A 14304-nucleotide genomic window follows, 5' to 3' on the forward strand; every position below is an offset into this window, starting at 1 on the left:
GAGGGAGGAGGGAGGGGGTTGTCGAAGACGAAGTGGGGCCCCTGAGTGTCCCCAGGAGGGGAGAGATTTTCAGTAGGTTTGGTCATTGTCTACAAATGCTTGCCGATGTAGTGGCGAAAAATGTCACAAGTCCAGAGGCGCACCTGAGCTTAGTAATTTGCAAGGCAGCTAGCCCTCGTGAAACAACGTTCGAGACAAGCCCCCTCCTCCTGCAGAGAGAATAATAATAATAATTGGTTTTTGGGGAAAGGAAATGGCGCAGTATCTTTCTCATATATCGTTGGACACCTGAACCGCGCCGTAAGGGAAGGGATGAAGGAGGGAGTGAAAGAAGAAAGGAAGAAGAGCTGCCATAGTGGAGGGCTCCGGAATAATTTCGACCACCTGGGGATCTTTAACGTGCACTGACATCGCACAGCACACGGGCGCCTTAGCGTTTTTCCTCCATATAAACGCAGCCGCCGCCTGCAGAGAGGCAGACTTGCACGTTCGTTTCCAAGCGTTCCTCGCTATTCTTATCACCAAACGCGAGCACGTGGCTTCAAGAGAGAGAGAGAGAAAGACGGAAAGGCAGGGAGGTTAACTAGGCAGCACCCGGTATGCTACCCTACACGTGGGAAGGGGAACGGAGGGAGAGATAGAAAAGAGACTTCAAAATTTATTCGTCGCAAAGGATCTCACGCCTCTACACCACTTGGCACCGACTTGGTATCGGTTTAAACTCTGCGGGCTTTCGCTTTGTGTGACTGGTAAGCTTTATCAAACATATAAAAAAAAGGATACTGACGCAGCGTGCTTAGCAGGTCCGTGCATCTTTCATAATTTCTGCGGGAATACTGTTCCAATCATTTAAATGTTCACCACGCTCGCACTCTGAAGCCGAAACATGATATCCTGCCATCTCATATGTATACCTCGTTGGGTGCAACATAAATAGCGCCGAATATTTTCTTCGTTACACTTCTCTCAGCTATGCACTTCTTCAATTTTGCCCTTCTGGGATCAGACACCTTGTCATCGGGTTGTGGCAGCAGCGTTTTAATCGAAGGGTTTTACTGCGGCAGCTTGCTATGCCTCCGCGGCACAGCCCAAAATCCACGTGCGCTTACGAACTTGTAAGAAGTGTAGAGGTCTATACTGTACGCATCTTTATAACTTCCTAATGTAGCGCCGCCTTGCGTTGAGGGCATATTTAAAAAATCTGTAGCCGAACACGTTCGTCCAACTTACTAAGAAGTAAGAACTATTATCTTTTACATTACTTGGCACTTCGCTTTCCATGGTAGAACAACAATGTCGAGAAATCTGTTATCTTGGACGGCTGCACAGATTGCTCATTTTGCGGTAATATTCCTCCAAAAGACTATAAATGGGAGAGCAATAAGTACTTTGTGACTTCCAACCGCATTTAGACGGTGCAACTGACGCGTTCCTTCAGACATTTTATTTCATGTCCCTGACATGTCCTAAAAATTAGGGGGACGCACAGGTCATCTTAAGAGCGAAATGCGGCAGCATTAAAATCGCTGCTGCAGAAGTACTTCGGAGCGAGTCTGTAGTCTCCGCGACTGTAGAGACACTTAAAGCAACTTTTGAATTCATGCCAACTGAAGTCGCCTGGCGCGTGTCCAAACTACGCGACAAGAGGCGGCACACTGACGCGGGGGCCGCCGCAGCCGCCGAGAACCTGCTACAACCTGCTTATCGCGCCCCTTCCCGGTTGCCCGCTCTCTCCTTGTTTTTCAGTTTCAAATTTTCGCGCCGTGGCCATGTGACCCGGTGACGTCATCACCTTCTTTGTCATTCAGCGGCTTTTGTGACTAACCCAGGACACAAAATTGCACAACGTGAACAGCAACGCTGTCGAATTAAAAAAAAAATGTTTCGTGTCTTTCAGGGTAACGTGCAAAACTCCTCCGGCAGAGGGCGCCGGCAAAGTGGACATTACGATCTCTGTAAACGATACAAACAGGGATGCCAAGAAAAACTACGACGTCGTCAACACTCTGACACTTCCATCTGCCTTCGAATACAAGGTGAAATATCGTTTCACAAGCCGTGTATCTTATTTGTTTAGAAACACTCTCAATCCCCTGCGGTATTCTTACAGGCATGCAGGGCACAAAACATATGGGGAAAATCAGACAATATTGGAAAGAATTTCTAGCAGCAAGAACAGCCATTTGTACGGCAAGGAAAAATGCGCTAAGGCATAAGCGAGACAAGATAACCTTTAAATGTTCATTAATAATCGAAATTTAGCGTTGTTTTATTACAAAAAAAAACGCCAGTAATGACAGAAAGAAACGGTAGGTACATATCTATACAAGGTTACAATGAAAGGACATCTGAGTAAAAAATGCATTAAATATGTATAGTAATGAAAGAAAACTTTGTACATTTTCCGAGTTCTTTAGGTATTCTGGTGAAGACCTTGCGGACATTAAATTCAAGCATTTTTGTCCAAGAAACCTTCCTCTAGTTTCATAAATTCATGCAAAGTAGAACTCTAATTGATGATTTCAAACTGTTTGAATCTCTAATTGCATGTGTAGAACATGAGTGTTTAGAGCAATCAGAATGACAGGAAAAGTAACTTACATTAAAAGAATGTCTGTGGCGTGCGGGTGGTGCATCTACAGCGACGCTGTACTTTCACGTAACGATGTCTAAATCTTGATGCACGAGTTGCTACAGAAACTTCTGGAGTGCTAGTATTGCCCTTTCTTGCAAGCTCAGCACACCTACGTTCTTATATAGGTGAGCTGGCGAGCGCGTCGTTTTAGATATATTTTTTTAAATACATCTAAATCCCTTCCTTTGTATCCCTTCGGGTTTGTATATGCATTGTTTAGTTGCCGGGAACAACACGGCGTTTGCATATTCTATTGCTGATCTTATGAAGGCATTGTAAGCTGGCGTTTTGGTTTCGGATGGTGCAACTTGGAGACGTCTTCTGCGGAAAAGTAGCTCTCATGTAGTAGGTGCTGAATTTATGAGTGAGTGTCAGCGAAGGTATTGTTCATGAACTGGTTAGTAGAGTACTGTTTAGGCTCTAAGGAATATGCAGGCTTGGGTTTTTCTTGTTATTGGTAGGAAAGCGCATTTGTTAACACTGAGTGTCATTTGCCACTCTGCACAATACTTTGACAGTTTGCAGTGCGCTATTTAATGCGGCGTGATCTCTAGAGGAATTAATTTTCCTGTAAAAATTGGAGTCATCTCGAAAAGCCAGGTATGTAAACAAATATTTGTCGGAAGGTCATTTATAAATTTGAGAATAGTATTGCCGCCAGTGTGCAACCTTGCAGCACTCCTGAAGAAGCATCTACTATTGGTGAGTTCCGGTATTTTACTTCCGCAAACTAATACTGATTCGATAGGTAATCATGAATCCAATCTGCCGTTAGGTAGGTTATCACTGAATTTAGATTTTATGTTCTTGACTAGTTTTACATGAGAAACACGACTTAGAGCTTAGGGAACATCTAGGATAACGACATCGATTTGCTTCTGGCTATCAGTACTGAAGAGAATGCAGTGCATCTCCTCATGTACTTTGGTGATATTTGATAGCCCTTTTCCGAAACCATGCTGAAAAGGTGATAACAAATGTCCGTGTTCCACATATTGGTTTAAATGTCTCAGTGCGATGTAGTTGCAGAAGTCTGCAGACTGTAAAGCTAGTGATACGGATCTAAGGTTAGAAAAACATCTTTGCTACCTAATTTGAGAATACGAATGACTTTTTCTGTTTTCCATTCCTTTGATAATTTACCAGTTCAAAGGAATTTGTTAAAAAATATACATATGTACTTCGCAATCGAGTACATTTTGAATAAAATATTAGGTATATTATCGGGTCCACATTACTACCTTCATTAATGTTTAATAAAATGTCTACAGCCTCCTTTCGGTTACCGAGAGTGTTTATAAGCGATTTGTGATGTTGCGTGGGTCTACGTCTTACCGCAACCTGGAAGTTACCTCCATCTGTCGTGCAAACATATTGAAAGTAGTAGTTCAGCTTGCTTGTGGCAGTTTGTCTTCTTCAGCGGCGAAGTCTGGTTTAGTTAACTTTGATGGCAGGCATGTTATAAGCCAGAGCTCTTATCACCCCCCGATTCATGCTTGTTTAAGTCTTCGTACAGTGCAGAATGCGTGCTGTATTTTTCATTTCTATGCCAGCTGAGCCAGTAACAGCCAGTGGTGCACGTGTTCACATGTGGTGCCATGAGGAAGGCATGCTACCAAAGAGCATGCGCAAGATAGGTTTTTTTGCGCCTCATTTATTGTTGAATGTTACAGATTGTGCTGAACTATTCTTTTTAATCGTTGTAATTAAATGCACTTTGGAATAACAAGAGGATTATTCTTTTTTTCAGACCGCAACGCTCTCAGGTGTGCAGCCGATTTATGGACCAGCAGCCGGAGGAACGAACATCACCCTCTTTGGGAAGAACCTTGACACTGGGACGCAGAGAGTTGTTACAATAGGGGCAACCTTTTGTAAGATACACAAGTATGTCTAGCCTGGTCAACTTTTAATGCCAATGTCGTAGGAGCGAATCTCCACCGTGGCGACCGCATTTCTGTGGAGGCAAAATTCAAAAGTGCCCATTAATGGTAAATGTCAGCTCACGTTAAAGAACGCCTCGTAGTCTAAATAAATCCGGAGTCATCTACTACGGCGTCCATTATAACCCATAAGTCGCCTCAAACCGTTAAGCCCCACGTATCAATTTAAAAATAAATCTAAGCTAAAATCAAATGTAAGCTACACAAGTATGTATAAAGAAAAAGTAATTGCTGAGAGCGTTGTTTTCTTTGAAACATTTTTTAAGTTGGTTGCGGCAAAGGCCATTTTCATGGAGCACAAACACATCCAAGCAAAAAGCCGCTAATGTGGACTGTGCAACCCTTTAATTTTATCCAGTCTGGCAAAATATTTATCAAGTAATGCTGCTCCAAAGTGCCCTAAATTTTATAACAGGATGTTGCACTGATGCGCCTTCGAAACTTTGCTAAACGTCCGATTGTTGCAACGGCGTGCAGAAAACTGAACTGCGCCGATTGTATGCATAAAACTTTGAGGAGATCCTTCGTGGTTTGCTTGATTGCGTTAACGTTTTCTGTTGCTGTTGAGTCTGTTGTAGCTCCGCCCTAAGGACATCATATATTATGGTTAAATGGTTAATGCTCACATATCCGGAATTAGTCATACTCTTTACTGTACTATCGCCGTAAAATGAAATCCGAACAGCGCCGCGTATGACCATTGGTCCAACTTACACCGTCCGTAGATGATGTGAGGACGGCGCGAAAGGAACAAGGGCGAGAGAGGCACAAGAACACAACAGGACAGGCGCCAACTTGCAGCTGAGGTTTGTTCGCCCAAACCCTCACATTTTATGAAGCACCCGAGCCGTATCGTAGTAGCTTATCACGCAGGAATAAGAAATTGTCAACAACGTCCTTTCTTATTCTTGTGTGATAGCCTACTGCGATACGGCTCGGGTGCTTCATAAAACGCAAGGGTTTTGGCGAACAAACCTCGGCTGCAAGTTGGCGCCTGTCCTGTTGTGTTCTTGTCCCCCTCTTCGTTCTTGTTCCTTTCGCGCCCTCCTGACATCATCTACAGCTATGAACCAACTAGCCCGAACCAAAGTACTTCTTACACCGTCTGCCTGTTGTAATCGGAGATAGGAGCGCTCCTCCGGTTTGCGATAGTTTTGCGCCTGTTTTCTTTGAAGTTCGCTTTCTCCCTTTGCCGCTGGAGCGCCACATACATACTTTCCACCGATCAGAACTTGCGCAGCGCGGCTTATTTGGCGGCAGCGGCCGCATACCGTGTGGGTGAAGCGAGCGCTCTTAGCTCCATGGCCTGCAGAGCTTTTGCTTCTATTATCGCCCTGTTATCAGCGCCTGGTTGCGACGCGAAGGGTGAAAAAGACTGATCGGGTTGCGGTCGGTGTCCAACGTGGCTGTCGCTGTATTCTTGTTGCTGGCAGTGAGCAGAACTTTATCGCCGTACCGTCAACAAAAATGTGGCGTTCCAGCGGCAAGGCGAGAAAACGAATACCGAAGAAAAAAGAAGCGAAACAATCGCAAACCGGAAACACGCGTCTGTCTCTGATGGTGACAGGCAGACGGCGTAAAATGAACCTTTGGCCACGCGTTCCGCTGTTCGCATTTCATATGACGCCGATAGTACACTCATAGATCCTTGGGAGTGGTCATACAGCGCAGTGGGGCATCCGTTAGGCGATGCGGCGCTGCCCAGGCGGTTGGCGCTTTGAGCTCAACCAAATGTGGGCCTTGTGAGACATATGTTGCCCTTCCCGAGGATATTCTCGCGACCAATCATTAAGTTAACTGGCACTTGCCACAGTGGGCAGGTTGCCACCTGCCACTGTGTGCCTATCACACGTCACGGCAGTCGCCATTTCCGCCTGAACGCCTTAATAACTTGGATGCAGCTGGTACGCAACCACTTAATTAAAGGACAGTCGGAGAGACATTTCTCCTAGAGTGGACGTAGTCAGGCTGATGATGGCGATATGTGTGCGCGTAATCTCCAGCCCACTGTCCTGCCCCCCAAATTCTACCCCCAACACTCGTGATCGGCCCTCCAAAATTACTCTCATTACTTTTGGTATAGACTGTGCACGAGTGAATGCAATTTGATTAATGCGTTTGCATTAGAAGGGTCTGCGCAAGCATAAATGACGACTGACGTCTCGCGTGACGCGGTGCGAACCTTGTGACGTCATCGCGACCTGCCCACCGTGGCAGGCGGGCGATACATTAAGAATTGGTCGCGAGAGGTTGCTCACAAAGGGCAACCTGGGTTTCAGAAGTCACTGGTGGCTGTGTTTGAAACCGCCACCTGCCGGGGTTTACTGACGCACCGCTAAACTGCTGCACCACTGTGCCAGGAGTGGTATGAGCACTCGCTACGATCTATAAATGTAAAGCCGAGAAATACAAATTCCACATTTATCGTCATTTACCTATTTACTGCCATCGCATCACACCTTTAAGGCGAAGCTACAATATTATGAGCAGCGGCCGAAAATGCTAACGCATTCAAACGATCCACCTTGGACTGCCTAAGAGTTTTCTTTATACATTGGGGATATATGGTGCGAACGGCAATAAGTAGTTTAAACGGCCACAAAAAGGGGTGTTTGAGCTTGGCTTTAAAATGCTTGCACTATGTAGAGTACAGGCCACCGAGCGTCCATGCCGCGTACGAGACCTCAAAAGCGAGCGGGAAATTTACAATACATTTTTAAAAATACCCGCTTTCGCACCTCGCGGCGACGCGTGGTGCCGGGCTTTCGCACGAAAACCTGGCAGACGACGTCGCGTCTTGCAAATGACGTCAGCAGCCCGGGGTTACCATTGGTTCACAACACCAAATTCTTGCAGACGTCACGCGCTACCGCGGCTGAGGCCACTCCCGCGCGCCGCAGCCAGCGGAGGTAGGGGAGGGGCCGAGTGAGTGGGGCCGGCGGAGGAGCGCCGCCGTTTTGGGTGTGAGAGGAGAGGGAAAGGCGCGAAAACGCGGAAGTTCAAATTTTGTCTGCATGTAACTCAGCTTCCACAAAACGCATTGAAATAATTCTTGCTGGGGGATAATTATGAACCGTCGTCTTTTAACATCCCAGACATATCGCACCTTTATTGAGACTCCCTTTCTGGGTCCCTTTAACGCAAATTTTGAAGTCAGGCGCGCCACCAGTGTAGGGTAAGCTATTGATGAATCATGGAGCCTCAGCATTGTAATGTCTCTATTCACACGGTATCACAGATTCAACAGCACAAGCTTGGAGTGCTTGACCGGCGCTGCGCCTGGTTATCAAGTGGATCATGAGAATCAAGTCATTCTGGCCATTGATGGTGTCAACATTCCCTTCGTTTCTGAGGATCACCTCGGCTCTACATTTACCTATCTGTCGAACCCTAAAATAGAGAGCATCGCTCCCCGGACGGCCATCTTCAGGTACGAGATAAACATCATGCCCACTACGAGCGACAAATTAAATAAGATATTGCCGCATTAAATGAACCTGATAAGAAGGAGCAAGACAAGATAGGTTTTATTTCTTCTTGCGTATCGTGAAGCAGGACCAAAGACTTGGGCTAAATTTTGTTCCATACTTGAGGTCTTAAAAGTGATCACAGACGAGTAATGAAACCTAACATATACCAGGAGTGTTATTATTATATTTCTGCTTTCCTTTCACAGACAAAGCAGCTATAATTTTTTATAGCCATATGTTCCTTCATTCTACAGTGGCATCTACAGCATCAGCCGTAATACCTTAGATAGTATATTTAATTTCCCCTAAGTAAAAAAATTTTATTTTAATTCATTTCAGTTTAACTTAAATCAATTCAGTTGGTACCTGCCACAAGGGCAAGTCGCAAAGTGCAGAGTAGGGAGAGGAAAAGAACGAAAGGGTAGAGGGAGAGGGTAAGAGACGTTTGGTGGCCCAGTGGCTTGGGAGGTTATGGCGAGATCGTAGGAAGGAGCGACCGCAAGGTGGCTACCATGGAAAAAAATACCAAAGGGTAGGTGCCATGGGAGAAGGAAGTTATAACTAGGGTGGAGGATTGAACAACCTAAGGGCGGTTCCACGGCAGAATGCAGGGCTATATGAATGAACCAAATCCATAACAGCTTTCGCTGATTTATGGGTTAAAGCGGCTGTGCTAGTTGCACATATTTTATTGGCACTCACACCCCACATATACATCTTCTTTCAAAAGATCAATTGTAATCAATGTAAGGAATAGCATGTGCGTTAGAACGGGACCTTCAGTGGAGTGCCGTGACTGCCTTCGCCATTGTTTTTTTTTTTGTTCTTGTGATGCTGGAGCTCCCACAAAAGCTTAGTTGTTGTTGCCTTATTCGCATGGCACGTACCCACGATGGGGGACAGGCCAGGGTCCTCCGGGGAGGGCCAAGAGAAGAGGATAAACTGGTGCCAAGCTAATGGTTAGCAATTCTAAAGCGGCTATCTCTTTGTTCCTTCGTCTTCTTCAAAACCCGCACCGATAACAATGCCCTATAGCGAAGCTGCGCCAGAGACCATAGATGTTCTAGGGGTGGCCCTATAAATGTTTCCCGTTTAAAACATAGGAACATTGTAAAGACTTCTTAATTATTTTACGTATTAAAAGACTTCGTGATTTTTTCAGCGAGCAACCCGCTATTGTGGCGGACGGCGTCCATTTGCACACCGTCTCCAGACCGATGATGGTGACTCGAGTTTTTTCGCTTGACAGACAGAAACAGCAGTCCATTACAAAAGTAAGCAAAAAATTTCGCATATGGTGCATTGTATTTTTCCAGTGAAGTTATTTTCTAGCAGTTTTATGGAAGACGGTTATATTTGTGTAATGCTCATAAACAGCACCTGAAGGAAAAATAATTTAATGAATCTGTGTGGCGCTTAATAAATCATTGAACTGGTAGTCCTCTCCTTTAATAGCATCCCTTTCATGATGGCGGTAGTCTTTACAGCGGAGTCTGTGGCGTTTGTGTTGAAGGCGAGCCATTCTTCCGAAATTTGGTGCGCAGTTTCCTCCTTTCCAGAACCACTTCGTTTTAATACGAACGCCCCTCGGTGCTCGCTCAGTTTTCTCGTGATGTATCGTTTGCACCGAAGCGTGGCTTTGTGCTAGAGTATGCGCCTCGCATTCGGGAGGTGCTGGTTTCGATCCCCAGTGCCGCCGGTTACCCAGCGGTTTTTCAATGGGTACCAGATTTCCCCCGGCCTGGTGCTCGGCTCTTCTAGAGTGAGATGCTTGGGAAAAGGGCCTTGCAGCACCAGGCCGAGGGAAATCCGGTACCCATTAAAAAACCGCTGGTTAACCACCGGCACTGGAAATCGAACCCAGCACCTACCGAATGCGAGGCGGATGCTCTACCACAAGACCACGCTTCGGTCCGAAGACCCATTTCCCTAGCATTTCACCCTAAATTAGCCGGGCGCCACTGCGGTGGGCTAGCATGGCTGCGTGCTTCGCTGACCACAGATTTCAGTGTGCGCACTGAAGTGATTTCAGAACGCACTAAAGTGATCATACGTACTCCAATTATCACAAAAAGCGCAGAACACCATGCTGGCGTTAAGCATTATGGGCAGTATAATTAAATGAACTAGGAAAGTTACTTCAAAGTTTTATTGCTGGGCAGGTTAACACAGCAGCCGTCCGCGGAAGCGCTGACTGCGATGGTGAGCCATGTTCAACATTCTTGGGCATTATTTTCGAAAATTGGAAAACTGTAATACACTGGTACAGAAATATCTAAGGTACTGGGCCATTCTTCCGATATGCAGCGAAATATTTCTTTTAAACTGTTTCTATCGCTCGCATCGAGCAATTAGGACTGCCATAGAGAACCAGTGGGGAACGCTTTTGAAGGTAGCAAGAAACGTTAATAGCGAAATAAATGCAAGCCTGCAGACGGCAGATCTGTGGATATATTATTTGTTATAATGAAATCTTACTATTTATGAAAATATTGCCCTCATAAATTTTGTCCCGTCCAAAAATGTTTCTCTCCGGAATTGTTGGGTATGCATGTGCATACATACTGTAACTCAAATCCGCTGGCAGATCCACTTGCTTTTGCTACCGAGAGTAAATTAATCAATAGGATAGAGGAGAGGCGGGAGTCATCTTGAATTTTCTTTGCGTTGTCGATTAGTGCTAGCAACGTTAATGTCTCCAACACTCATAACAAAGATTGCGAACAATTACTTCACTTAACACAAGGAGTCAAGTACGTCGTAATCTATAATCAAACAAAAGTAAGCAACAAGGACTACGTAAAATGTTTGACGAAACAACACGTCTGTTCAGACTACTAGCACTAAACCTTATGAAAAAAAAAATAGCTGTTCAAAACAACTCGCGTAACGCAAACATGGAAAGCACTGTAAAACATGAAATTCGTGCACCCGTGGAAGCCGTGGTTTCTTCCACGTGTAGTCAGCTATGAAAGATGTGTCCCTTCACGTGCACGACCTTCTTCCGGCACTATTAATCAAACATTTCCATCTTGTTGAGAAAAAAGTTCCTTCCGAGCTAAGTGTGTGTTCCGAAAAATAGAGAGGGGAGAGGGAGGGGGAGGGAAATCACACTACGCGCTGCTTAGGAATATCCCTCCGTAGCCATGACCACGTCCCTGACTGACTCAAGGTCGCTGTATACTATCTTGTGCTGCATTCTTGACAATTCATGATAGAATATGCCCAAATTTCTGGCATACAGTCCGCGCATAGACATGTTTAAAAGTAGAAATTTTCTGCTTAGCAGTCCATCTATGGGTGCGGACTATACAGCATTTTTGCTCGATATACCCGAATATGGCATGAAATTCCCAATGCTTATTTTATCACGATGCTTCTGCTTTGTGTACACATGCATTATTTTGCGCTGATTGCACATCTGGCTCCTGCGGGCTACGCCCCAGGTGCGGGTAGTCTAGTAAAGGCGTCTTTTTTTCAGCAAAAACTCCGCCCTGCGGACTCTACACCTAGTGCGGACTATATACCGGAAATTACGGTTGATGTGCGTCCAGCGCAAATTCAGGCTTATATGAACCCCCACCAATTCTTTTAACTCACTGTCAAGCGCTTCTCTTAAAGGCATGTAGCGTCATGGAGCACAGTCGGCAGTTGCTGTGTCCTGGGCCATCGCTGACGGAGTTTTCCGTGATCAGCAGTGACGAGCTGCAGAAGCACCAGAGCAGCATCCTGGCGCAAGTCAGCTTTCTTATGGACGGGCTGCATCTTCCACCAAACAGCACAGGGTCCGAGGGATACTTCACCTTAATCTACCGACCACCGCCGGCATCTTATATCCCTAGGACCAAGGTCAGCGTGTGTTCTTTTGTTGGAATTTTCATGCCCGCATTAGCGTACTAAGCTTGTCGCTGAGCCCTGCCTAGATTTCACGGTTTAAATGATTGCTGATGAGGAGCTGCTATTGTTCTGTTAAATTTTTATGTTAGGATTTTTGTTTTTCGTTCTATTTGGTACGTTATTTGCCAAGTGGTTGCTTCCGGGGTTAATCAAATATTATTGCGAAGGATACAGATTACCGACATTGTGCCTTAGCAGTAATACAATGTTTCTGTTAGTGTACGTACAGTTCAAAGGCTACCTCCGATTTGCCTGGCAACTACAAGCGTAAAATAGCCGAAAGTGGTGTTTTCACCGTCAGTTGCGAAAATCAGCCCATCCCCTAATAAACCAGAAGATGCATTCAGTACTCCATCATCACACATCTGAACACCCAACTGTCTAAAAGAGGAAAGGGCTACCCGTTCGCACGAACAATACTGTTTTCATGTGTTTATTTTTTCCTAATGACCGACGTTGCATCTAGTAGCAGAGACTACTATTTTCACCGCTTTGCCATCATCGACATTACGTGCATTGAAGCGAGCCATACTCACGAGATAAGCGCTGCGAACAATCATGCTCTACTCGTTCAAATGGGTGCTTATTTGTACGTACAAAGCTGAGGTATCAGCACCTTTCCAGAAAATCTCATGACACGTTTCTTGTTTTGCACTTTTTTGGCCTCATCTAAGTTTAATTTTTAGAGCTTGTACATGTGCATGCACGCGTGTCTGATGTTCTGGACCTGCACAGAGGCTCATTATCACCCTCCTGTATGCAGGGAGAAATTTAGGGAAATATTTTTCTAAAAACTTTGCAGTTATTCGCCGTTACTTCCGTCAGAATATAACGTCATAAAACTGCATCCATAATTTATGCTCATGTATTCCTCAAAACAGTTTGCATTAAGTGGCAATTATTCCTTCAATGGGTATACGAGATAAGTTATGTGAACGTAAAAAGGTTTCCTCAAATAATGGAGTCTTGAAGAGACGAACTGGGGGCCATCAGTTAAGGCAGAATAAGCTACTGCACTCTGGACGGAAATTTCTTAATGTATAGAGCTTTCAATATGCGCAATAGAAAGGGAAATAAAATAGAACTAGAAAATTTAGGATTTTTTCATGGCACTGTCTGCCCAGTCTCTATAAGTATTCTTTTTTGCAGTTTTTATTTGTAATAATTACTTATAATGAACAGATAACTTGCGACAACACGGCGCACTCACTTCGCGTACTACCGAGATTTAGAAGAGAATAAGGATATTTTAATAATAACAATATTTTAACAATTTATTCTTTTACCACTGCACTGCCGGATACTTCCGTTCTACGAAGCTGGAGTCATTAGAAAATGTTCTCTTTCTAGGCTGCGAGAATCACAGGCCTCGTGCCCCGTTGGGGGCCAGTAGCCGGAGGAACCAGCCTGACTCTTCACGGGATGAATCTAAACTCGGGTTCACGAAGAATTGTGACTGTCGGCGACAGCGCTTGCAGCATAAACAGGTACGGTCCATGGAGAAAAACAGCGATGCAACCACCCATATAGCTTACGTGGTTTTAAATGCAGAGCTTTTAGCGCACGTTTTCAAGAAAAACCCTGCAAAACAAAAACAACCTGCATAATAACAAAATGTTTTTGCGAATTAAGGAATGAACGAATTAAGGATGGGAATGGCACACGAGGGGTTAAATTTATTAGGCAAGAGCACGTAGGAGATTTCCTGTATGATGTACATGCTCAGCAATGTTCGGCAAAGCATTCTTCAGAGGGAAAGAGCTTATGAACGCAATTCTTTCATATATTGTAAGATTTCACTCTAGAAATCAGTACTCGTATATCTGCAATCTCCCGTCTGCAGGCTTGCATTTTTTTGTTTTATAATGTTTTCCGTATCGTCAAAAATTTTTCCCTTTGGTTTAATATGGCAGTCTTAACTGCTCATTGCGAGCTATGTGTAAAAGAAAGATTTTGCTGCGCATCTGACGAATGGACTATTGCTTCAATATTTAGGCAACAGCACCTTACAGTATTCTAATTTTCAAAATTCTCGTCAAAGAATGCTGGACACGTTTGCGCGAAGTTTTCGCATGGAATGCGTGGGGCTGTGACTCAGGTAGTGTGGTCAGGACTGCGAAAGGATGAGAAGGCCAGACACGGGGCTCAGGCAGAGTAGACGGAAAACTTTGTACGCAGTATTTACATCGCAGTGAGTTATAAAACAAAATCACAAGAGAAAGGCGAGGGAGAAATACTTAACACACTTCATTTTTCTGCTCTTCTAAAACGCTCCTCTTTCCCAGGTCCCCAGACAGAGAGTCTAGGTCTAAAAATTTTCCAGTGACTTTCGGCTGCTGTGAGATAGGTCTCCTCTTAT

The 14304-nt window shown here is 44.8% G+C and overlaps 1 protein-coding gene across 3 annotated transcripts in view; it reads left to right on the forward strand.

Annotated features, from left to right (window-relative positions):
* Nucleotides 1–14304, forward strand: part of LOC144099223 (hepatocyte growth factor receptor-like) — a 64582-nt gene that overhangs the window by 23111 nt on the left and 27167 nt on the right. For all 3 annotated transcript variants that reach the window (XM_077632369.1, XM_077632370.1, XM_077632371.1), the window contains exons 7-12: nt 1898–2036; nt 4386–4522; nt 7817–8008; nt 9211–9322; nt 11670–11897; nt 13296–13432. In XM_077632369.1, coding sequence (XP_077488495.1) covers nt 1898–2036; nt 4386–4522; nt 7817–8008; nt 9211–9322; nt 11670–11897; nt 13296–13432 — 945 coding nt within the window. The remainder of the gene's footprint in view (nt 1–1897; nt 2037–4385; nt 4523–7816; nt 8009–9210; nt 9323–11669; nt 11898–13295; nt 13433–14304) is intronic.

This window comes from Amblyomma americanum, chromosome 7 (assembly GCF_052857255.1).
Source record: "Amblyomma americanum isolate KBUSLIRL-KWMA chromosome 7, ASM5285725v1, whole genome shotgun sequence".
In the NCBI taxonomy this organism is placed as follows: domain Eukaryota; kingdom Metazoa; phylum Arthropoda; class Arachnida; order Ixodida; family Ixodidae; genus Amblyomma; species Amblyomma americanum.